The sequence below is a fragment of the Dicentrarchus labrax genome, unplaced genomic scaffold (assembly GCF_905237075.1).
Source record: "Dicentrarchus labrax unplaced genomic scaffold, dlabrax2021, whole genome shotgun sequence".
Classification (NCBI taxonomy): domain Eukaryota; kingdom Metazoa; phylum Chordata; class Actinopteri; family Moronidae; genus Dicentrarchus; species Dicentrarchus labrax.
Genome location: NW_026136717.1, coordinates 7779726 through 7806508, shown reverse-complemented (window position 1 = coordinate 7806508; position 26783 = coordinate 7779726). Strand labels below are relative to the sequence as shown.

General features: G+C 40.9%; 1 protein-coding gene across 2 annotated transcripts in view; it reads left to right on the top strand.

Annotated features, from left to right (window-relative positions):
- Nucleotides 1–6515: 6515 nt before the first annotated feature.
- plcb3 (phospholipase C, beta 3 (phosphatidylinositol-specific)) overlaps nt 6516–26783 on the top strand; it is a 53048-nt gene continuing 32780 nt past the window's right edge. For both annotated transcript variants that reach the window (XM_051428928.1, XM_051428927.1), the window contains exons 1-2: nt 6516–7253; nt 21881–21967. In XM_051428928.1, coding sequence (XP_051284888.1) covers nt 7155–7253; nt 21881–21967 — 186 coding nt within the window. In that variant the 5' untranslated portion in view covers nt 6516–7154. The remainder of the gene's footprint in view (nt 7254–21880; nt 21968–26783) is intronic.

The window sequence follows — 26783 nt, the reverse complement described above, 5'->3', positions numbered from 1 at the left end:
CTCTTTAATAATGAAAAAGAAATACTGATGCATCAATGTGTAAGCAGTGTTTTACTGTTGTAGGCAGTTCAGTAGTCTAGTTCAGTGGTTCCCAACCTAGGGATCGGGCCCCTTTAAAGGTCACCAGATGAATCATTATTTATTAATCATGAGATGATTAATGAGAGAGGAAGGAAGAACAAACTCAGTTCTGATACACACATTTAGGTTTATTTATTGGACGGCTCTCTCGAGTTCTTGTGCTTTCTCGTCTCGCAGGTTCTAATGGATCCTGGTGGAGCCTCCTGCCATGGTCCTATTGCCATTGCCAATACTGTTGTTACTGTGCACCTGTCTGTCTGTCTGTCTGTCTTTTGAGTCTAGGGGCCTGTCCACATGAATATGTTTTTCGAATCCGGATAGATGCTCTCTCTCTCTCTCTCTCTCTCTCTCTCTCTCTCTCTCTCTCTCTCTCTCTCTCTCTCTCTCACCCCAACTGGTCGAGACAGACGACCACCCACCTAGAGCCGAAGGATCTGTCCTAGGTTTCTGCCTAGGCAGTTTTTCCTTGCCCTTGTCGCCAAGTGCTTGCTCATGGTGATACTGTTGGGTCTCTGTAAATAATGTTATAAAGAGTTCAGTCTAGACCTGCTCTATTTGAAAAGTGTCCTGAGATAACTTCTGTTATGAATTGGCGCAATACAAATAAAATTGAACTGAATTTAATTTAATTAATCTTTTTGTGGAAAATTTGAACAGTTATTCAATTCTGTATTAGGTGGAACGACTAACAACACATCAGCATGGCAACTTTATTTGTATAGTACCTTTTCAGCTGCGTTGAAATTCAGAGTGCTTTACATAAGACATAAAAGGTGTTGAGACATAATTTAAGAGAAACATAAGACAATACAAGACAATATAAATAAGATTTAAAAGAGTAATAGTCATCTGAAACATGACAAGTGGCCACAGAGGAGACAGTGAAGTGTTTTATATAGCAAATCTTCATGTTAGAAAGTAACTATAGTTGTCAAATAAGCCTAAATATAGTGCAGTAAATAGTACTAGTAAAAGAAAAAGTTAGTAGTAGCATGAAATGTAAATAGTCAAGTACCTCACATTTGTACTTAAGTACAGTATTTGAATAAATGCACCATGGATCAAAAGTAAAAGTACAATAATTACTGCATTAATGTGTAAGGAGCATTTTACTGTTGTTACTAGCTGGTTTAGATGGAGATAATTTAACTATTTGATATACTGTTGGGTAGTTTAATCTATAACAACGCAGCATATTTGTTTTGGATGTAAATCATTTAATCTGTAAATAATAAATGTAGTGGAGTAAAAAGTAGACTATTTCCCTCTGAACTGTAGTAGAAGAGTACTTGAGTAAATGCACAGTTCATTTTACTGAGCAACACCATGACATGTAGGCTACAGTAAGCGTAACATTAGCGGAAGAAACTTATTCTGCTGTCTGCTCCCAGTCTCACTTCCTCCTCTATAGTGTGAAGAGTACAGTATTTCCACCTCCTGCAGCTCATACCTAGCTCCACACTGTAAACCAGGCTTTCACCTACTATTCATTTTATTTATGTATCTATACAGACTCCTTGAGCTTTTGGAGAACTGCCCTCAGAAATACAGACGTCTCTCCTTTGCCCCCTACAAGGAGCCAGGAGTTTAGGAAGTCATCCATCCACACGGGGGAACTGTCGAGCTGTTTCCACTGAGCTCTCAGCTCTGACAGAAAGACATGTCTCTTTACCCTTGTATTTCTTCTGAGTGACAATAAATCTATAATAAATCTCGCTATTTCTTCCATAAGTAATAACATGGTTACAATTTGTTAATCATTATAGACAAATGTTTATTTCATGTGATTGTAATTTATATGATTACATATGACAAATAAACTTGATTGATTGATTTTTCCACACTCAGACCAACACACCTAGAGCTAGGCTGGATTCACTTACCAATAATCTGTCACATCAAGTGACATTTTGAAAATTATTAATAGGCAAATAACAAGCTTGATTAAACAGATAAAATAAATACTCAATCATATGAAGTCAGTCAACATTGGAGTGTATTGTAAAATAACTTGAATTAAACTTTATATTGTATTGTATTGTACTCTATTGTATTATATGGTTTTCTAATTGTTCACCAGAGTCTTGCTTTAGCCTGTGTCACTTGTGTAGTACACAATGGTTTTACCCTGATTTACTTGTGCAAAAACACTTAGCACAGATTGCTGTGATTGACAGTTGTACACATACAGGTAGGCTACACCCCCACTATTCCCACAGCAGAGGACAACTGGAGCAGAGCTGAACCTAGTACAGCCACATTCCTAACTGTTGCACAATCCAGCCAGAGACAGTACAGAAGGGAGAGAAGTGTTGCCACGCAGCCACTTGATGGCAGTATAGGATTATGCTGCAGCCATGCAGAGACTGATGTAAAAACGTAAAAAAGTTTAAAAAAAAAAAACCTTGGCTTCAGTCCCTTATGTGGAACATTTCTAGGGCACACAGGGAAGGGATTGACAGCTGGAGTTAAACTTATTTAGAAAGAGTGGATTGTAATGAATGTAACAATCTAACAAGAGTAAATTTTAGTTCTCAGTTACATCCATCTGCATTTTCTGTGAATGCCTCCTCTGGGGAAAAACCATAATCTGCACTTTGCTCACACGCCCACATGGTAGCTTTTCTCCAAAACACAGCGACAATAACTGTGCGATGTTATGGAGACAGATGGGTCCAGTCTCCAGTGAACTGTCAGCCACTACAGGACAAAATCTCAGCAGCGCTGTGGAGAGTAATCTAACCAAGTTTTTATTGCTACTGTTGACTGAGTCAGGCCTTTCTTATTAAAGCAAGAGTGTGCACTGTGCATGCTTGTGTGTGTGTGTGTGTGTGTGTGTGTGTGTGTGTGTGTGTGTGTGTGGAGAGGGGACAGTGTGTGGAGAGACAGTGAATATGCCTGTGTGTCTTTATACAATGTGTCTTTGTGAGTCCTTGGCTTTGCGTTGGAGAGAGAGAGAGATCTGGCCGTTACTAGAGAGAGAGAGAGAGAAGAGAGAGAGGAGTGGTTGGGGGTCTTCTCTTTCTCCGTAATATCTTTTCAATGTGTCTCTGTACCTTTGTTCCATTTTTAACCTCTATTGTCCCCCCCGCCCGTGTCTTTTCATGACCCTCTTTATTAACAGGCCATTATGAGTTCTCCTTTTTTCTGACAGCCTACACTTATTCCTCTAACTCCATTAACTCTTCCTCCTTCCTTGTACCATTTCTTTCACTCTTCCTTTGATGCTTCCTTCCTTCTTTTCTTTCTAACAATTCTATTTCACTGTACATGACACAGGGAAAAGGAACAACTAAATAGCTTGTCTTCCTTGTTAAACTGAACACAAAAAAGCAGAATGTCTGATTAGATCTCACACTCACTCCGGTTACATTACCCATGAATGTAAACTATCCCTTCCACTCCCCTTCCTCATCCATTAAATCCCCCTCTCTTTTTTCTGTATCTCTCTTATTAAATGCTACTTCCTTTTGCTGTGCTTGTCCTCTTTTGCTTCTGTTCCTCTCTCAGCTTTATTCGCCTCATTTGTGGTCCTATCAAAGGGGGCTCGCAAGGGCACCACAGCTGTGTCAGAAAGGTTTATTTAAGTAGCACGTCTCATTATAGACGAACACAATGTGCTGAATATTAAAATACAACCAGCAACAAGTAACATGCAACAGTATGCAGGCTGATCTGTGAAGCTGTATTTGTGAGGAACAGCGGTGCTCGTTCACCATGTTAGTTTAGCATGTCAGCATGCTAAGATTTGCTGAATAGCACTAAACACAGAGTACAACTGAGGCTGATGGGAATGTCGTTATAGGTATTTGGTTATAAATCAAAGTACTGGACAAATTACAAGTGTGACCTGGTGATGGCACTAAATGCAAAGTTAAGGGTTTACTGAAGTTATTACAATTCATCCATGAAGATGTGTACCAAATTACATAGCAACACATCCAATAATTGTCAGGAGTTGTCACTAAAAACTAAAACATTAACCTGCTGGTGGCGTTTGAGGAAAACTCAGAGAATCGTCTAAGTCTTTAGGGTTCATTGTCTGGGGATCATGAATGTGTAAACCAAGTTCTATGGCAAACTATTCATAGTTGTCAAAAAATGGCAACAAAACCCTCACAAATGTCCATCAAATGGTGGCACTACAGGAATAGACTTCATTCGTTTAACTGACAAGGGAATGGGCAGCCTCAGCCCTCTTATATATATATATATATATATATATATATATATATATATAAATATGACCATGGAGATGATGGACCCTGGATCTTCAAATGCAAAACCTCACCAGAAAAAAAGAGCTCTGACTGGACTGAATGTAGTGGGAAGCCAAACAATTAAGAAGAAATATGAAGTTGATTCTGAGAAGAAAGTAAAAAGAGCTTGCTGAACCACATTTACTCCTGTTACAGAGCCTAATCCCATATTTATTCAGATGAGTGCCATGTTCATATGTCACACTGACCAATGGGAACTGGACACCTGTTGGAATGAGAGAGCAGGAGGTACAGGAAAATACAAAGGAGGAGAGAAGGAGTGTTTTAACTGGAACAGAGAGACCTAGAGAGAGAACGTAGTTGTAAAAAGAGACAACAGGAGGAAACAGAGAGAGGGCTGCAGGGAGGGAGGAGGCGGTCTATTGACACTGCAGGTGCCTGCACTTCAAACATAATGTTCAACACAACAGTGTTTGACTAAAAAGATTATTCACGTGTGTGTATACATATGAGAGATAGTGTGTGTGTGTGCATTTTATTATGCACAAGAGAAAAACAATATCCCTGCTTATGCATGTCTTCTGCGCTGTTGAAAGAATGCATATGCATGTGTCCATCTTGTATTTGTTTGTTGTTATTTGAGAGGTTGGATGTTTGTGTGTGTGTGTGTGTGTGTGTGTATGTGTGTGTATGTGTGTGTGTATGTGTGTGTGTGTGTGTGTGTGTGTGTTTGTGTGTGGTGGTTCAAGATCAGATTAATCAACAAGTGTCTGGACTCAGTTACAGGACGGATTTACACAGAGACACAGACACACAGCTCAGATATACAACACAAACACACACACAACTACCTCAATGCCAATCTGTCTAGCTGCTGAATTGTTAAACAATCTATCTCCCACAGGATGTGTGCACCTCCTCGGGGTCATGTAACCCTGACACCAGCAGTTTCTGGACACAAATAGGGAATCATGTGTTCATAGATTATTTCAGGTTTATATTATGTGGATTTTCTTTGGATTTTACCTTCCCCGCTATGGTTCTGGTCAAGGAAAAACACACGGCCAGTCAGTCAGTCAGTCAGTCAGCAGGCTGCAGCATAGCAGACATTCCTTTTGGGTGTAGTTAGGGAGTTGGAGAATGGCAACGGTTGCCAAAAAATCTGTTGCTCCGTAACATTTTTTTTATTTCTTTTATGAGAAATCCAAGTTGTAATGTTGCTTGGCAGCGGGATTTGGTCGGGATTGGACTTCAACTGTGCAGCCTCCTTTGCTCTCACGCTTCTTAAAACATGATACGCTGCCCCTGAGCTGGAGGGGAAAGTTACCTGATGACTTTCAGTGGCTTCAGTTACCTTCTTCTAAATTATTTCCTGTTTACCTATTTCAGATTTAATATATTCATTTGTAAAATATATCTTTAATCTCACAATCTGACTGCCGGCACCCAACCACTTATCCCCTATTGCTTCAAAATTTCAGTTCAGGCTGATTACTTTGTAGTTCCAATGACGGTGATAACTGCTAGCATGTTTTTAATAACATTATTGCAATTTAAAGAATTAAAACAGAGATACAGGTTTATTTAATGTATCCCTTCATTTTTGGCTTGTGGCCCCTCTTACCAAGAGAGATGAGAACACTGATACTGCTTTCATGACGATACTGTAAATATGAAGGCTTGGAAACTACATTTTATTAACAGAAAGCCTATTTTACAACGTTGCGAAAGACATGTGGCATTTATGTTTAACGAAAGACACCTTAGAGATGCATCACGGGAAGTGTAGGATCCAGCCTTTTTGGGAGCTTGACTTTATACAAGGCACCAAAAGCCTCTGCTGCTTTGATTTTTACATTTCTTTGTTTAATCTGCCTCTCACAAGTTGCCCAACTTTATGTAGGCTCGATACTAAATCACTGGAGGACCCCTTTAAGTGCTAGCAGACTGTCTGACTGCATTTGGAGAGATTTGGAGAAGTGATGAAGTTAACAAAAAAGGTGTGTAAACTTGTTGCAATGGTCAGCATAAATAGGGTATAAGGAAAAAAATCTATGTCATTTCAGAAAGAGAAGATACACACGGTCATTTGAATGTGTGGATACTGTAGATTTTAGGAGACATGCAGACAGTGTGGCAGACAGAGGAACAGAATTAAAACACACCCCTTTTACCCAAATTCTGACTCCCCCTCCCTCTCCCTTTGCTCATTCACTCAGCGCTATCTGACGCTGTCCTTCTCCCTCACACTCTCCTCTCGGAATCCTCTCTTTTTTTCCACAGAAAACATGCAGAGAGGAGAGGAGGAGGAGAAAAGTAGAAACGCGTCGGAGGCGACAAGAGAGAGAGGAAGCAGAGAAAGTTGGTAGAGGAGCGAGAGGGCGAGAGGAGAGGAGAGGGGTCGACCAGATGGGAGGAAGGAAGGAAAGGATCTCTCTGCGGGCTCAAGTGCGCGATTAAAGGATTCATCATAAATAAACAAATATATGAATCAAAGCCTATAATAAAAAAAGGGGAGTTATAGGCGCGCTACCGCGTAGCGTGGACGCGGACAAGCCAGACAGCGGCGGTGCGCGCTGAAACAGCCAAGTTGTGTGTTTCTCTCTCTGGATTTTACTCCTCATGTTCTTCAAACTCTCGATGAGGTTCACTAACTTTTAAGGACAGCGTCTGAAAAACTTTCCCTCCCCTCGGCCCTCCAATTAACGCTCTCTCCCCGGGAAAAAAAAACCTAAATAAAAGAGGCTCCGGGGTGGAAGTGGAGGAAGGAAGAGCGCTTTTGTTCCTTCCGAGGAGTCCAGCTCGCCGTAGCCGGGGTTTAGGCGTTGGCACCTGGGCAGGGAGTCCCTCGCCATGGCCGGGGCCAAGCCGGGAGTCCATGCGCTGCAGCTCAAACCCGTGTCCGTCCACGAAGCGCTGAAGAAGGGGGGCAAATTCATCAAATGGGACGAGGTGAGAGTGACATGTTTTCAAGTGTGTTGTTTTATTCCCAGGCGGCACTTTCGCTACGGTGGAATGAATCAGATTGCTTCCTGATCAAGAAGTGCTCCTGATGTGATCAACTCTGAGAGACAGACAGGAGACATGACAGCCCTGCTCTTTGACAGTAGGCCCACTGTTATGAGGTGACACACGAGACTGACTGAGTGTGTGTGTGTTAGACATGCACAGACACGGATCGTGTGTGTAGGTAGGGTGCAGGTGTGTGTAACCTCTCGGTCCTGCGCTGAGCACAGAAGCCCACTATGTGTGTGTGTGTGTGTGTGTGTGTGTGTGTTAATCAGATACTCCAGCAGAAAATTCCCCTGTAGTTACCAGCAGGCAGCGGTGCTTGAATGTGTGTTGTGTTGAATTCTCGTCGAGCCGGTTTTTCTCGGGCTCAGGTTCAGCTCAGACGCCCTCTAACACGCTCTTTTCTCCTCCTTTTTGTCCCCTCTCTCTCTCTCTCTCTCTCTCTCTCTCTCTCTCTCTCTCTCTCTCTCTCTCTCTCTCTCTCTCTCTGTCTGTACTTTCCACCCTGCTCACCCAGCGGGTGAAGAGGAGGAGAGCACCTGTCTGAGTGGAGCTCTGTAGAAGTTGCGCCTCTGTGAGGGATTCCACTGTATCTTGAGCTGTAAAACACACTCTGAAATATCACCCCTTTTTTTTTTTTTAAATTTAATTAACTTAATTGTGTGTATTCTCTGACTTTTTAAATCCTGTCAAAACAAAAGGTTTGAATGATTTCCACTGCTCTACCTTTCTTTCCGCGTATTTCTGCAGCAGCCCTGACATGCGCCTGCCCGTGTCATTGACCTTAGTGTGTGTGAGTGTGTGTGTGTGTGTGTGTTGGGGTTTTCAGAGACAGAGTGCAGGGCCATTCTGCAGTCTTCTCCATAGAGAAAGTAGGCGTGTGTGTCCATGTGTCTGAGTGGCCATCAATGATTAACTGAGTTGCTGGCTGATCTGGCTCTGAGCTGTAGGCCTGTGTCTTCCATTTGGAAACCCCTGTCTTGGATTTACAATAGGGTTGCATGCAAGTGTGTGTGTGTGTGTGTGTGTGTGTGTGTGTGTGTGTGTGTGTGTGTGTGTGTGTGTGTGTGTGTGTGTGTGTGTGTGTGAGAAAGGTCCATAGTCCCAGTGAGCCTGTTATCATACATGCACTTTGCAAATAGAAGGTCAACTGTGGCGTTGATACTAAAAATTCATGCACACACAAAGAAAAATGGACAACACGCGTGTTTGAAAGTAAAACAACTTATTAACAACAGAGCTTCACACACATTGTAATGATGAAGTGATGTGTGTGTGTCTGGCCTCTGAAAAAGGGTCCTGTCACGCAAACAGTGAATACCATATCCTTTTGATTTCCTTTCTTTCTCTCCCTCTCTCACACACACTAACTCTCTCTGTTTCTCTGTCTCTCAAAGGGAATTCCCAGGAAATGGTTATGTTGGTGATTAAGTGTGTGAACACTCAAAACCATTCACATGCTTTCTCCTTGTCTATCTTTCAAACCCCCCCCCCCAATTGCTGTTTCCCACTAAAATCAACAAATGAATTGATAGGGAGAGAGAGAGAGAGAGAGAACACTTTGGGGAGAGGAGGGATGTGGCAGATAAGAGTGAGAAAAAAGAGAGGCCCATGTTGTGGGACTAGATATCAAAGATGCTTCATTGTTAAATATAAGTGCTTACAGTCTTCAATCAAGTCTATAGCAAAATCTCGAACTCCTTTTTAAACCTGGAAGCCGAATAAAGTTGTGTACAAAGAGCTCTTCCAGCGTTTATATAACCCAAGTTGAGTTATTCAACCCATTTTGTAATCCTCCTTTATGAGATATGTTTAATGCAAAAGCAATGCTTCTACTTTTCCTGACAAGGAACTGAGTAAACTGTAGATCCTTCTGTTTTGTCCCATTAGGCCATCGTGCACATTTCCTGCCAAATCCATAAAGTAAACGCTGTGTTAAGTTGTTGTGAGTAAGAATAAGAATTATTATTTGATTATTTAAGTCAGTAAGTAAGTTGGTAATACGGTGACGACTGGACTGTTCTCTGCACATCAAGGTAGTGTTCAAACAATCACTTATTTGATTCACAGAAAATTAACTGTGAACATTTTAAATTATTAATCATTTAAGTTGTTCAGGTAAAATGCTTAACGTTTGCAAATGTGAGGATTTGCAGCTGTTCTCTCTCATTACAAACTGAATATCTTTTGAGTGTTGGACTATGAAACTTGAACATGTCACCGTCAGCTCTGGGAAATTGTTTGCATTGCATTTTTCTCCAATGTTTATGGACAGTCATAAAAGTAATTGCAGTTGCAGCCCCACAGTGCAGTTATCCTGCCAATATTACAATTGTAATCCTGCTCAGTGAAATACACCTTCTAATAATCCTGTTTTCTGCAAAATAGCCAAATCAATAACATCGATGGAGTGTAAAAGCAAGACTGTCAGTCTTCTTGATAATCACCTTATATGCTCACTTTTGTCATAAACTTATCCCAAAATCAATCCATTAATGATGTATAGCTCCTGGGCAGCGTCGAAACACCTAAGGAAACCAATATCTAAAAAACGAGAAAATAAGCTGTGCAGCTAAATGTTGAATTTTATTTTGTATTATGTTTAACCCTTATTTAATCACAAAGACAAGAGAAACAAGATAAACCTAGCCAAAATGGCAGTTAACACAGATTTACATAAAAAAAAAAACCTCTCACATAGCGATAGCATAAAAACACAGGAGGGATAAAGGAGAGAGCTCAACTCTTTAACACAGTTGAATTCTTCATGAAACCTTTTCTTAATATGGCATTTGAATGCCTGGTATGAAGGCAGTGTTTCCAAATCTTGTAAATTATTCTGTAGCCAGGGTACGTAGCACGAAAATGCAGGTTTTACAAGTTCTCTGGGGACACTGAAGGTCATCCATTTCTAATTTAAGCACGAGTCAATCTGGATTTGTTGTGCAGCAAACAAAGGAAATTTACCCAAATTGTGCCACAGAAATAATTAAACTCCCAGAAGCAATTGGTTTTGTTTCCACAGTGAGTTGCTTAGAATGTATTAAGGTTAATATTTAAGATGTATTGATAACCTGGACATATAATAAATCTAATAAAAGAGCTGCTCAGTGTCAGAGCAGTGTTTTTAAGGTGTTCTCGTGGAGCTCAGGAATAATGGTCTACTGGGGACACTTGGTTTATTTTAGTGTCTGTCTGTGTTCTAACAGGGAAGTTGACCAATGGGCCACTGTCCCAAAAACTTGGTGTATTCCTTTAAGGAGTTAGCAAAGTGAGAAAAGAATTAGGACACACACACACACACACACACACACACACACACACACACACACACACACACAGAAAGTGCCTGAGGGCAGTGCAGTGTGTTTACATGAACCCCACTTTTGACCCCATCCCACTCTTTTCACCCCCCTTCCCCATCACCGTGTCCTCCCTCCACATGGCTATCTTCTTCGCATCCCTTTATCCTTTAGCCGCTCTTTTTCTTCCTTTACTTTCCAATCCTGTACTCATCTGTCACTGAGCCTCTAGTGTTGTCTACTGTAGGTAGACGACACACACACACACACTGACTCATGCAGGGGAGGAGGAGGAGGAGGAGGAGGAGGAGGAATGCATTCCAAATTGACCGTCTTTCTTCTGTGTTTCGGCTTGTGTACACACTTGTGCTCACATATGCATGTGTGGTTGTTTTGTTCTGTGTGTGTGTGTGTGTGTGTGTGTGTGTGTGTGTGTGTGTGTGTGTGTGACTTCCTGTTTGAGCTTGTTGTAAGGCTCCAGAGCCAAACCATTTTCCTTCTCTCTCCTTCCCTCCTTCAGTCTGTTGCTGCACCGCCCTCTGCAGCCCGGCCACAATTCAATCTAACTGAATTCCAACTGGAATTCAGTTAAAATTCCTCCCAAACAACCAATTAAACAAACAGAGACAGACAGCTCGTCTACAGAGCAGCTCGCCTCGCTGTCAGTGTGCCATGGAGTGCCTTGATATGGATTTTAAAAGTACACAAAGATCAAACAAATAATAATCTTTACGCCTGACTTTAACATTTGTTAAATTTGACTCTGCAGTTTGTTTCCAGCTTTCATTCGGCTGGATTGTATTTGCACCTGGTATTCAAATACTCTTCCACTGTGCCACTTCCCTGTACGCTATGTGCCTATGAATGTAGAGTCTTTCAAAACAGGCACTGTTTTTGCGCAAAATAAACACTTTTTTTTTTGTCTTTTTGGTGTGATTCATATGGGAAAATTGCACTTTTTTTGGGGTATTTGTTTATGTTCTCATTGCACAATTAACAAGCAAACCAGAGCTCATAAACAAAGTCCCATGGGATCCCTGGTTGTTCATTAATTGGACAGAGTTTTGCGATCCCTGTGAGATTAGGTTTTGTCTTCAGTTCCAAATGCCTGTAACTTGAGCGACACATGATGCACCATAAAATGTTGCATTTTGAGGTTGTTTGGTGGGGGGGGATTATCCTGTTAGACCTTACAGACCGCACCGCAGTTCATTGGAGGAGCTTAGAACTATAATCTTGGCAACATCTGAGGCGGTAAAGACACTTCAGTGCTGCTGTTGTTGTCCTCAGTGTTCATCGGTACTGTGTTGTCAAACCAAACTGACTGCAGACACTTGTTCCCCATTCACAAATATCCTGAGCAGGCATTTTTGGATCTAATGTCTTCACCACCCTCAGCTAGTTTATAGAGACTCTCTTAAGTTCCTATGTGCTGGATTTTGAGTGATCCGTGCATTAAAGTTGATACTGAGTTGAAAAGTTGACAAAGACAGTCAAATAGGAAGTTCTCAACATGGTTTGGAGGCACTGGAGATCATTTAAAGCCAAATTATGGTCTATCAGAGAATCAAGGAAATGTATTTATCATTATACAACACAAGTTTGCAGTCCCTTCATACCACACACAAACAAAAATTAAATTATATATACAGTTATTTATATACATGTGTATGTGTAAGCACAGGAAATAGTACTGCAGTGCATAGTGATGATAATATGGTTTCATCTTCATTTAAAAAGAAACTGTGTCACTTAAAACAGTGTCCATCCACTTTGACTGTGTTTGAGCACCAAGCATCAGGTTGTAAACAAAGTCCGCGCATCGACACACGGGCTGCTATCAAGCTATACTGCAGATGCTAACGGATTGTAAAATGAACTGTTTGGCATTTTGTGCAATTTGTTTATTGGCTTTCTTGATGAGAGTTAGATGAGAATGTAAATACCACTCTCATGTCTGAATGGTAAATAGGAAGCCAGTTAGTCTAGCTTAAAATCAGGAATTGATTGAAAAAGGGGGGAAATGGCTCATTTTTAAATAAGAATGACACCCAGATTGTTTGCATATATATGCACCCTTTGAAGACATAAGCTCAATAATTCTAAATTGTTTGTTCAGTCTGCTCAGAAAGTGTAAAAAATTACAGCTGCTAAACTAAAAAAGGCTAGCTGTACCAATCGTTTCATCTAACTTGCAGTAAGAAAGCGAATTAGTGTTTCCCAAATGTCAAACTGTGTGTTTAAGGGTGCCATTGTCAACCTCAGTATCAGTTTAATGTTTCCATTCAACGCTGACCTATGTTTTATTCTAAAGCACATTTTCTTAGCATTTGTTTCTCTGTGACGTAATGACTGAAATCAATTTTTATAACAGTTAGACGTTTTCCACAAAATGTCTCTATTAATCTGCATTACTTTTAAAGAACTGCATTTCATGAGCAATTGTTAGAAAATGGATCAAACATCTTCAGCACACGTCAGCTGAACCCCTGTTACGGATTTTCTTCCTGTACACTTTTTCCCCTGGCATGTTGGGACTTGTTGAGCAGCTCCTTTTATCGTCTTATTTTGTGTTCCTGCTTGTCTATAGCTGATAAACACTTTATATCATGCCAAGGAATGTATTTTATGATGCCACAGTACTGATAAAAACACTGTAGCAGCCTTGAATGCTCTCCTTAAATAAGATAAATAAGAAGGATATTTTCAGAACACCCTAACTGCATTGTGCTGTGTCAGCATTCACTGCCACATTGGACGTATGACGCATTGAAAGTCCTAACACACGGCAAATGTTCGTAACGGCACCTGAGTAGTGACACCCAATATATCACAAATGAAAATGTTTCTTTCTTTAGAAACAGATCTCTTTTGTAAGCAGAGGTGCCGTGTCATTGTGACCTTATGGAAAAACACAATGGGCTCCATTTTCGTGCCACTTGTTCCTGTTTGCCAGTACGTTCAGAAAGCGTCTGCCTCGGTTCAGCATTAGATAGACGCACGGAAGCAGCAAGCCTCCAGTTGTCATTATCAGATAGCCGAGGGGAGCAAATGCGGGCTCGTGTGAAGGTCTGACGCCGTGGCGAGAAACACTGCTGACATCCTGACAGAGTAGTGAGAAACGAGGGATGGATGGACGGATAGAGGGAGGGAGGGAGGGAGAGAGAGAGAGAGAGAGAGGGAGGTGGAAGGTCAACCACAGCCACATGTGAAGTGTGGGACTGACATCTGGACTGCTCCAAACCCTTCTGCTCCTCTTTCACTCCCTTGACTTCCATTCACCACACATATAACCTTGCTGTGTCTCTTAACTTGTTTGTGATCTGTTCCCCATTTAGGGCGGTGATATGGGCTAAAAATAAAATCTCAGATTTAAAAAAAATATATAATTTTTTTTTACAAAAGACACCACATCTTTGCTGATGCGAAACACCACCACATCTATAATGTCTAATCACTGGGGTTCCTTCTTCTCACATGAGATACTATAGGGGAAATTATTCTACATGTTTAGTGTAGATGATTGACTCGCATTATAACATTTGTAGTTTTAATCACAATCTTGCAATTTGTTTTGTCACCTTTCTATCACTCTATCTTCCTCCTTCTGTAAGTCTTGGTCCGCTTCCTGTCTTTTTGTTTTCATTTCCTCTCTGTCCTTTCTGTCTGTCTGTCAGGTCTTGTGTATGAACACTTAGGGGGTTAAAGGTCTTCTATTACTACATTTATCGAAATTGCTCCTTTTAAAATATTTGTTTATGAAGTATCCACATTTTGAGGTAGAAGGCTTGTTTGTCACCACACCCTGACCTGCTTTTTGCCACTATCCTGTGAAAACCATGTGTTTCCAAAACATCAACTTTTCATAAGGAAATACCCTTATTTTCAGCTTTGTGGCAATGTTTTTTTTTTTTTTTCAGGTGCAAGACAAAAAAAATATCACTGCTGGACACAAAGCGGAAAGCTCTGCACACTGACTGTTCCAAATAAATAGTTTTACTCTCTTTTTTAGGGCAACGATTCAATCTCTAATATCTCCCTCAGGCTTATGATTTGGTGTTTTTTTTTTTTTTTTTTACCCCAAAGTATTTTTAAATTGTTTATTTAGCTAAAAAAAAAAAAAAAAAAAATTCTCAACCCACGAAGGAACAACAAAAAATCAAAATCATCAAATGTGCATATATGCTGTAGGTTTTTGTTGAACAGCAACATTTTGCTTCTCTCTGTGTACAGGTGTACTTAAAATGCCATTTAAATTCCAAAGTGGGCAAATTATGTTTGTCTTCCCTGACATGCACTAATTAATTTGTGTGACATTCATAAGTGATAACACATCACCAAACCGGTATTCTAATAGCAGTGTTGCTCAGTTTGACAACAAGGCTTCCTGCTCTTTGTAGCTGAAGTGGACACTCATAACACGTCCAAAAATCCAGTAATAAAAATTGAGATTTTTATGTTGCCCCCCTCTCCCATGTCAGAATTGGGGGCAGGGGCCTGTGTCTGACAATTTCTGTAACTTTCCAAAACTGACATTCCAGCATTCAGGGCCACTTCATGCAGCCCTCCCACCCCAGCAGTGGCTGTGATGAGCACATTAGTGCAGGAAAATTTGACGGGAATGAGGAAGAAAAATAAATACATTTAGCCACTTTATTGAGCTTAATGAAACCTGTACACACTGTGTTATTGTTCAGTAAGTAAAACATTGCTACCACTGGCTGGGTTAGTGGTTCATTTCCTGAGTAGATGTTGGATCAGATGAAGGTTAAATGACCCTTGTGGAGAAAGTAGGTGCTTCATCACCTGAGAACAGGAAAGGTTTAGGGCACACAGACAGCACTGGGAGTAATACAAAACAAATCTGTTTTAATAAATACATCTACCGCTATACTAAATATTAACCTGACTGACCTGCTAGTTTCTTTCTGTCTGTACTACATTCTATATCTAATTTTCCCTCTCTGGCCCCACTCCTCCCTCTTTCCCCTCCTCTCTCTCAAGTCCAAAGGTTACCTACTGTCATCAACTTTTACCATGTTGCCAAAGCAGCAGCTCAAACACACTCGCACTAAGTGCACACAGACCCTCTTTCTCACACCACTCCCGTTAGCTGTCGCTGAACACACACCGCACAGCAGACCAAAGGTGCACTTGGAGCAACCCTTTTTATCAGTTTCTCACTAATGGCTTTCTCCTGACTCACACTGTACAACACACACACACACATTAATTTGTGGCGAGGACAGTATGTAGGAAGAGCGGCAGAATAGCCGTGTGTTTGTCTTTCTACATGTGCTTGCCCTGAGAGATTGTGATTCTTCAAGAGGGGCTTATTAGCTGGTGTATGTCCATGTAAGACCTCAGCCTCAGAGGGTGTTTATGTTTGACATTACAGTCAGGTAATGAAGGTGTTTGTCAGAGGGTCAGGGCATCTGGAGGGGGTCTGGAGAAAGAGAAGTAGGCTTTAATCAGAGAGAGAGAGAGAGAGAGAGAGAGAGAGAGAGAGAGAGAGAGAGAGAGAGAGAGAGAGAGAGAGAGAGAGAGAGAGAGAGAGAGAGAGAGAGAGAGAGAGAGAGAGAGAGAGAGAGAGAGAGAGAGAGAGAGAGAGAGAGAGAGAGAGAGAGAGAGAGAGAAAGACAGACATGAAAGAATGAGAAGAAAGGAAGGAAGGAAGCGAGACTTCAGAAGGTTTCTACATATGGCGGTTAATTAGGGAGTGGGGTGAGGTCCAATTATAGACCTACCACCCACTCTCACACAGAAAACACACCATAGGGTGCATGTTTATGGTAAGCAATAATGATTTCCTAGTTAGGGTGCTTGGGAACTTCTACAGAGCAGTTATAGTGACCTTGAACAGGAAAAAAAAAAATGAATGACTATTTTCGTTTTCATCATTAACCTGTTGATTAATTTGATTAATCATTTGATAGAGCAGATAATGTTTGACATATTTGTCTGATTTAAATGATTAATAGATGATAAAAGTTAAATGAGTAAATGTGTCAATAGGCGTGGAGAGTTTGAAAGAGTGGATGAATTATGAAAGACCGAAAGACAAGCAAGAGGAGTGTAACAGATATCTGTGTATGTAAGGCAGCATTAGAAAGCAACTGCCATGTATGTAAAACTCTGTAGGCCTAACATGCAAATATATGATACCACAATGATGTGTTTGTATGTGTCGGTGTTCAGCCTCCTGCCCATGTGGCTTGTAAAGCTCTATGGGAGATGTTATATTACTGGTCACATGGACCTATAGATCACATTCCTCTGGGGAAATGTGTATATGTGTGTTTGTGTGTCTGGTCCCAATGGAATTCCCCATCTACTGCCATAGTAGTGTATACTGACACTGGATATATGCAGTCAAAGTATTGCCAAGAGAGAATAAAGGAAACAAAGGCAGAGAGAAGACGAGAACAAGTAACATAAACTGAGTCTGTAGTAGAACTGTTAAGATACAACATTTAGTGTGTCCAGATAAACAAATCAAGGGGAACAAGGAGTTAAGAGAAGGAGACACAGCGTTGGCCTCCTTCCTACAGACGTCATTTGAACAGTCATTAAAGGGCGCCTCATATATAACTTAGCTCAATACATTAAACTCCTGTGTACTAACTAGGGATGCACAATTAATGGAAATAATATCGAAAGCATGATTCATATCACAGTCGCAATATTTTGGTGTGTTTCTACAGGAGCCTAAAAGGGGCAAATGAAACACTCGCTCTAGATAGGACACTTTTTTTTTTGTGCTTTTTGCGTCCACCGTAGTTTCCCCTTCATGCTTGGAAGGCAAAGGGTGAAGCGAGTGAGTAGTGATCTGCAACTGCACCGCTACATGCCACTAAATCCTACGCACTGGACCTTTAACTATAAATTGTTCTTTTATCAATTTCAAATCTACTAGGACACGATTGTTGAATGCTGGAGCTCAAGTAAGTCCTGAATATTTTCAGATTGGGTATAGTCCTTTGGTAAAGCAGGGATGTTTTTGAATCTTCAGCACAGTTTAAGTGCTGGATGTTCTCATCAGTGACCGGGTATTTGTCCATGTAAGGTCAAACTGAAGTAGAAAACATATTATCACACTGCTAACGTAGGGTGTATGTGTGAAAGTGATATTTCTGCTTCTGTTTGTTTCTGCTGAACTGACCTCATGACACTGATGGATGCTCTTCTTCCCCTTCTTCTCTATTCCCCCTGTAGTACTTATTGTACATAGAAGTCTTGCTATAGCTTGTTTACACTGAATGAGGGTGTGTATGTATGGGCACCATTTACTCAATTCTACTCAAAGCCCCTACAAGGAACTTTCACTTCGTGTTGATTCTGGTGGCCCCTGTGGTAGTGTTTCCGCCACCTTGTTTTATTGATTGGCAGGAATCAACTGTATAGAAATATCCAATCCAATTGCTGATGATCTTGTTTGTTAATGTAGGTCATATAGAGGCATCAGTATTAAATTGAGACTGTTTAATCAGTTAAAGACTCGACCCTTGTCGGTTTAACAAATTGTTAAAGATGAGGGGTTTTTGTCATTATAAGGTTGCCTATAGCGAGGAAACAGCTGTAAAAATGTGACGTGAGGTTGCTCATACTGTTCCACTTACAAGCTGTCATCACCATCTTTAAATTTAAGACTGGAAACTGGCCATGTTGGAGAATCCTCGACCATTAAAGTAGAGCGAAGCCCTTTCTGAAATGGATTAGAGTTGACTTTGTCAGAGGAGCGTGGGTAATGCGTATTCCGTTTTTTTTGTGTTGACCAGTTACAGCAAAGAATACCTGGAATTCATAGTCTCATTTGACTCCATCGCCCAAGCCAGTCATTTTGATTTGCAAATGATTGAAGCACAGTTGATAATAAGGATGGAGGTTGGTTGTGTTTTTTTAGCACTTTGGTTGTAGGAACATCTGGACCTTTGCAGTTTTTATTGTATTCACCTTCTGTTGTCTCAGAAAATCAAACCTAGCAGACAAAAGATAAATAAACATAAGCCATTATCGCTGCCCGATATGCAAACTCAGGGTATACTGCTGCAAGTTAAAAAACTGGTGACACCAGCTGAAAAGAGCGTCTGACATCAGGTCACAGCTTTAAGATGATAATCACAGTGTGAAATTGGAGTTGTACAGTTTTCCACTGGTTGCAGTGAGTAAACACAGGTCACAAGTTCAGTCATTTAAAGTGCAGAGTCGGCTTCACATTTGAATTTAAACTCCAAGTTAAGCTGTCATTCTATCACTGGAATTTATATGAAAGCATAGCGACAAATCCCAGTAACATCCCAGCTGGTTGGTGAGCGGAGCGTCTTGTTGTATCAAAGTAGTCTCCTGGATGCCCCTAAATTTACTGCTGCTTATTAAAGTCTCATAATGTGGTTGGATTCCGTCCTCTCTTATTCTGCTTCTGATCTTTTGTTTTTTTTTTCTTTTTCAACCTTCACCCTTTCTTCTAATCCCACTCCCATCCATCTTTGTCTTTCGCCATCCCTCTCTCTCTCTCTCTCTCTCTCCCTCTCTCTCTCTCTCTCTCTCTCTCTCTCTCTCTCTCTCTGTTTCTTCTGTCCTTATCCCAATCCAAACATCTCCCTCTCCTGCTAACTCCTCCTCCGTTAGCCGACCTTGGAGCCTAAACTCAAGGTATGTTTAGTTTAAAATGTATATTTCTCAAGGAATGGGGTATAGGTTCAAACTAAGAAGACTTCTGTAAGGAATAGGTCACATTTCTTGTGGTGGAATAGATGGAGCATGTTAGCATAAAGACTGAAACTGGGGGAAACGGCTAACTTCAATACTTAATATGCTTCATGTTACACATAATGGTTTAAACAAAATATATTGTGTTAATTAGTGAGCTTTAGATGTATTGGTAGGCAGATTTTCTTACATTGGGACCCATGATTGGGACAAAGCCAGGCTAGCTATCTCCCAGTTTCAGTCTTTATGCTAAGCTAAGCTAACCTGCATTGTGTTCCTATCAAAGTGTGTCTTTAAAACCTATATTTCCAATGAGATATGAACATTAAATACAATATCAGTCTCGTGGTTGATCATTTTCATCAAGATTTTTGGATATGGTGTCCGTCTGTCTCCCACATCACCTCCTGTTTGGATTATTAGTTTATAACACTATAGAAGAATCATTTGTATTCTCTCTCCACAATTTATTTCTTTAATTGAGGGATGCAGTTATTAATTGATTTTTGTACCTGTTTTACAACCTACCAATGATTATCCCTCCATTTAAGGCAAGCATCATTATTGTGAGTATACATGAGTAGAATAGTCCTTTATGGAGTCATATAAAGTGATCATTTATTGCTGGGGAAATCTCTTGTCTTTGCTTCGGGGTTGTGTTTGTTAAGCAGAATCTGAACTCATTCAGTCTTGAATGAATATTCAAATGTTCAACATTGACCATTTGAGCTTTGTTAAAATCATATGGCAGTCATTTTATTTGTTCTACCCCACATTAAGAAATACCGTTTGTATGTGGTCAGTGGTTGGTTGTTTGTGTGTTGCGTGTTGTGTTTTTGTAAACGTGCTGTATTTCCTCTCATAGTATGTTGGTAGGGAAAGTTTTCTGTGGGTTGCCAGGCAGATCTTTCTCTCTCTTCCCATTTGATGGCGACGATGATGCTGATATTGATGCTCATGACGACATGTGTACATGAGTCATGTGTCACTGTAATAACAAACAATCTGGATCATCATCGTTGTTTCCCAGGATGTCTGGACGGTACGTTTGTGTGTTGGGCCAGAGTATGACCGCTTACTACTGTAATTACAGAGCGTGTGTGTGTGTGTGTGTGTGTGTGTGTGTGTGTGTGTGTGTGTGTGTGTGTGTGTGTGTGTGTGTGTGTGTGTGTGTGTGTGTGTGTGTGTGTGTGTGTGTGTGTGTGTGTGTGTGTGTGTGGTCATGGTATCTTGCGTATGACTCCATAATGATGATGCTAATGACATGTTGATGCTGGCTCCTGTGCCATCATTATGCTGCACATGAATGAGCTCGTCATGCTGGCCAAACTCTGTGGTTTCCAGAATTGAAACAGCTGTTGCACGACACGTGCGCACGAACGCACAATATCCCTGTCTGTCTTTCTGTCCATCTACAATCCCATAATGGCAAGGCACCATAAAACAGCAGGTACAGCCACTGCTGCCATAAACTGCTTATTTCATATCACACGTTCCTCATACATTGCTGTGAGACTTCTGTGAGGAGAGTAGCTGCTGTAATACAGCTTGTCTACACCAGAAGTTAAGTTGTTTTCTTAAATACAGCTCGGGAACAAAGTGGATCACATGGCTCCTCGAGGAACCTGCTGGACATCACAAGAAGACTACGTCTCATTTTAAATGTAATGGTGTTCAAGGTGGCCAAGCAGAAAGGAGCCCATGACTCATTCAGGAATCCAGTGTGTAGTGTTCAGAAATACTGAGGGATTCGGTGCTTAAATTTGATTATGGTTTCATACAACCTGGGTCTTATTTTCACAAGTTTGGCCCTATTACTATCACTTGAATTGAGTACTTCCTCACATACGACTCAGATGGTCTTGCTTATCTATTCAGCAGCATGCCTTGCCAGTTTTCTCCGTTCAGCGTTTGTGAAGAGAACAAAAGCTTTGTTTACTAAAGGGACAACGGGGCGTACAGTCCGTCAGAAGCACGGTGCTTTTTAGGAGCGCCTTGCCCGTTATTGTTATACGCTGTATTCTGAATTCCAGCAGGCCATTACAGATTGAATGCTTTTTTTCTCTCTCACATTCGAACAGTAATGTGACAACCATTACCTGCTCTTAACAAAATAATTGCTTGAATGTAAGAACATTGTTAAAAAGTCACCAGACTGGTTAAGAGACAATAGCAGTCAAATTAAACACAAATTCCAGACTGACTTCCTGGTTTGATTGTAACATACAGTACTTCACAGTTGTGTGCATATACATTATCGATGATAGATTATAGTGGCATTGAGGTGTGTTCACTTTCAGTTAGATTATGTGGCTAAACTCATGTTTAGACATCCTTCTAACGACACTGCCACGTTCCCAGACAACAGCAATTAGTTTGGGTAGAACAATGTTATCATAGCCAACAGAATTGATGGCCAAAACTCTGAAAATGAAACCCAAGTTGTCCTTTAAAGAGCTTTAACTGCACTGGCTACTGGTTAAAAAATTAGGGGCTCAATTTTTCTTATTGTTGTGTGTTTGTCCCACTAACATCTCCATTTCTGTTGTTGTCTAGGAGCCCAACAGCGGGCCCCCCACCCTGGTAACCCTGAAAGTTGACCCAGATGGATTCTTCCTCTACTGGACTGGAGGGTCCAACCTGGTGAGACACACACAGGAGCACACACACACACACACACACACACACACACACACACACACACACACACACACACACACACACACACACACACACACACACACACACACACACACACACACTGGTTGGTCTCAAAGGAGGCCAAATGAACTGTTGCCCATCTCACAAAGTATCCACAAAAACAACAGACATGATCAAATACAAATGGGCCACTCTAAAGCAGAACCACAATGGACTTTTAATGCACCAACATCAGTGCCAATATGGATATTACACTTGTTATTTGTTTACTTTAACTGTGCCACATAGCTGCACTCCTCCTTCTTTCAGCTATTTCGACTGTTTTTCCGAATAGCCTGTTCTTCTTCCTCTCCCTTTGTGTCTCTTTGTCTCTTATCATGGTTTTATCCAGTCCATTAGTTCAGCCAAAATGGGCTTCATCAATTTGTCCCGGACTTGTTTGCTTCCTTTTTCCCCTGTTCCTGCTTCTCCCTGATGTCTTTGTGGTCTTCATCCTTTTAGCTGTCCGTCTTTAACTCCATCCATCTGCGTTTCCCAACAACCCACCCCTCCCCTCCATATCTTTGGTGGCTGTGCTTAAGCCATTAGTTTAGTAATATTGGATTTTGGGCATTTAGCCGACATAATTAGAGAGAAGCAATAGGCAGTGAGTCAGCAGGATGTAGGGTTTTGAGATTTTGATTGTGGTTGTGTAGTGCAAATATATTAACGGTATTTTATTTGAATATTCATTTCAATACCAAATTCAATGATATTAATCTTTGCATTTTCATAAACAAATCCTGTATGCACATCCATACAACATCCCCCTCTGTGTTGTTGCCTTCCATCTCTACTACTTTGTTTCGTGTTGTCTCCTCTCCACCCTTCCATTCATCTGTCCATCTACTGTATGTGTGATGTTGTCCTGGTCAGGACATTTTGTGAGGCCTCTTGGATCAAATTACATTTCAGAGCAGCTCAATTAACTCACCCCGCCTCCCCCATCTCTCTCTATGTTTTTCTCCTTCTCGCTCTCTCACACACGGCCCCTCTTTTTATTCCTGGCTTTCTATTTATCCAACAGGCATGTATGGAATGACCTGTTGATAGCCAATATTATCACTGCGTTGCGTCCGTGTGTGTCTCTGTGTGTGTACATATGTATATGTGTGTATGTACATATCTGGGCCAGAGCACACGTCACCCTGTCTGTCTGCACGTGTGTCAGCATGTGTTCATGCACTCACATAACAGACAGATGCTTTAAATACTCATTTTATCCTGATGTCTTGCTATTGCCTGCACATGCGCGGGGGTATGTGGTATTGAGATAATAGGCCATTTGTCGCCGGAGGTGCAACTGTGACACTGTTTAGCAAAGCGGCAGACCGTCAGTCCTTAAATCTTTTTATCGTGACGATGAAGCCCCTCTGCACAATGGTACAGCAGTTTTATAGACACACGCAACTTGGAGCAAGCGTGTTGTTTTGAATATGAACACGTTAGTTGTAGAGTCAGATGAAGACAGAAAAGGAGAACATAATCATGTGTTAAGATCAGCCATTTTTCAAATCTCTGTATTAGTTTTGCACAGAAATAACATACACAATACCAGTAGTGTAAACAGTCAAAAGTGTTGTGGTAATCTATTGCAAACCCTCGTGCAACCTACTCCCCACCAGTTTCTGTTCCCTTCCCTTTGAAGGTCAGATCCTCAGATCAGCATTTTATAAACTGAATGTGATAGCAGAAATTTGGGTGAAATATCTCTTCATCTTACTGGGACGTGTTTGCTTTCTTGGCTCCAGCCATGCAAATTATTCATTTTCATATGTCAGATTTTATCTAGAAACTAAAACAATTCCTAAGTCAATGCAACTTCCGCGCTGCTTCCCTGAAAACTCAAGGAAAAGGCAGTGCCACCTCATTTGCCTTATGTGCTGCAATGTTTGGTTTTTCTTTCATTACTTGCTTACTTACTGCTTTTGATCTTTGTTGTTGTTGGCGTGACTGAGCTGGATTATGGTCACTGTTCTTACTTCAGTAGCGGGAATGCCGCTCGCTGTTGGCCACATCCAATGATATATGCCTCAAAACATCCAGACCACCCAGGCCAAATACAGGGAAATGTGGGTATTTAGACTGGTAGAGACCGGGTCAGAGACTGGCAGTAACCAATAATGGTAGTTCCGTTTTGTTATTTCAATGTCCAAAAAGTTTTATATTGCCCCTTTCCTGTCATCACTGTGCTGTTTTTGAGCTGCTCTTCCCAGACATCACTTGTCAGACTGTGTGGCCGGTGCTGTGACGTCTGTTTCTTCAACTTTTCTCTGTATTACATTTCTAGAATGACACAGGTTTAAATCTGGCTCAGAAGATCTGCACAGACCGCCTTTTCAGGTCTAATGAAGCGTCACTTCACTGTCGAAATAGGCACACCTGAATATGGACCGAGGCTTTACAGAAGTCCTATTTCATAGTGAACGGCTGGTGACTTCAGTGATCCCAGAGTGAAGCTTTAATTCAGCGTTATGGCTCCCCAGGAGATTTCCAAGCAGAGCTGAAGAGAAAGAGGACACGGCAACACAGATATCACAGCTATTATTAATGAGAACAGTTAAATACGCTTTTACACAGATGACAAGGGTATTCTGGATGGAACCCATTTCTCTGAATAGAGGTACCCGAAATATTTAATCTCCAGTGCAGTTTTTTATCTTTGCTGCTCTGCTTTTATTACTTGAGGTGTCAAACGATGCAGAGTTTTCAACTAACGATGTCCAGCTTTTATTGAAGGAGTCGTTCCATCCTGAGGTGATCAAGATGTATTGTATCTGCTTTGTGAAATATAGGGTACCCATGGTCAGTGAGTGGCTCTGGAGATGGCTCACTAAAGTAATTTTTAGAATCTCAGCAAAGACATGCAAGGGGGCCAAAAGTCTATAACCCAAAAATGTCACAAGAACTTTTTTTTTTTTAAAGCTCAACTTTAGATGAGAGGATAGAAAGTCAACTGTCTTTATCAAGGTGAGAAGGATGCAGCACTGATATTGCATTTTATTAAGCACAGACACACATATGCATAAAATTAAACTCACACACTCTTTTTCCCCCAAAAAAATTTAACTACAGTTTTAGAGGAAACCACATTGTAAACCGCATTAGAATTAAGTCATTTCCACAATTGCAAATCAATGTAATTTCAAAATCATCATAATGATGCAATGCAAAATAAAACTCAGTCCTGTAAGATCTGCATTGTGCACAAAATTACCTTATTTAGTGTCAATAAAAATCTGTAATTCACAGCTTATTTAGTAATTGTGAAAATGTCAATAATTTCTGCTTTGTCAAACAGTAAACAAACCAGATTTGTGTTCCAAAAGCAGAAACCTGTTAGGATTTTAGTCTAAGTACTCGGTTGTGTTGTCTCTCCCTTTAGCTGGAATTATGGTTCTCTGAATATACGCTTAAAGGAATAGGTATTTTGCGGTGGGGTTGTATTTAGCCTTAGTCAGCGTATTATCTGCAGTAGACGGAGGTCAGCTTGTCCCAAGTTTGGAGAAGCAGCAGGTAAGCAGAGCAATGCACTGCTGTGGACAGGGGCTGCAGAAAAACGTTTTTTAGCCACATAAACAAGGCCCAGAAAATCAGTATCAGTTTAGTGTATGATATAAAATACTGTAGACTGACCTGCACGCTTCCCAAATCTCAACAGCATGTCAAGCAAGCTGATTGGTGGCACTCGAGTTGAGAGGTGGGTTTGTAATGAAAAAGGCACATAAATGTTATACTTAAAGGGAACTTAAGGTATGTTTAAAACAGGACTGGGCCTGCAGTTATAGTGCTCTTTTCAAAGCCAATCGTCATTTTTACCTCACAGAACACGGGTGTTGCTGGTTTACTGCTTCCTTCGTGGTATTGTGTGACTTTGGTATAAAACAGTGTGTTCATTTGGGTAAAGTTATTGCTTTTGTCAATGGAGTCTAGTGGTTTTGAACATAGTGACATAATGACTGCGAGACTTTTAGAGAATGTATATATTGACAGTACTCAAGTACCCTGAATTAAATTGTAACCCGCTTCATGGCTGCTGACTGAGCACTCTCGTTCAATTTCAAAAATGATTTTCCCATCAATCACCGAGACACAAAAACCTGTGACTGACGTTTCCCTTTGATATCTATTAGTACAAAAGAAATGAATATCTCTGAACAACCTCTCTGCATGTCCCCAATGTACAACCTAGAGAAGTACACCCTGGCCTTTTCTCTCTCGCTCCATCCATCATTTGTCTTACACTTATTTGGATCACCTGCCTCCTTCTTCTTACTTTTCTTTCACACTTGTTTTACAGTATTTCCTCTTTAAATCTGCTTTATCTCATTCACCTTCCTCCTTTTGTATATCTACAGTATCTGAATATGTGTTCTTTCACCTTTTCTCCAGGTACTCCTCCTCATCACGTCCTCCATCTCTTCTCTTTCTCTTGACTTATCTCCATCTGTTTCATGTCACCTTCGTTTTAGGCCTCACTTTGTTTAACATGTTCGGTTCTGTTTCCAGCGTTTCATTTGTTTCTGTCACTTTCCTGACACCTCTTCTTTGGAACGGCATTCACCCTCCTTTTCTTGAGAACGGTATTCTTCCTGCTCGACAAGTCAGCTGTGCCTGATATTTTCTTCCTCCATTCTTCTATAATAATCTTTAATCTCTCTCTCTCTCTCTCTCTCTCTCTCTCTCTCTCTCTCTCTCTCTCTCTCTCTCTCTCTCTCTCTCTCTCTCTCTCTCTTTCTTCCTCTCAACCCCTTCCTTC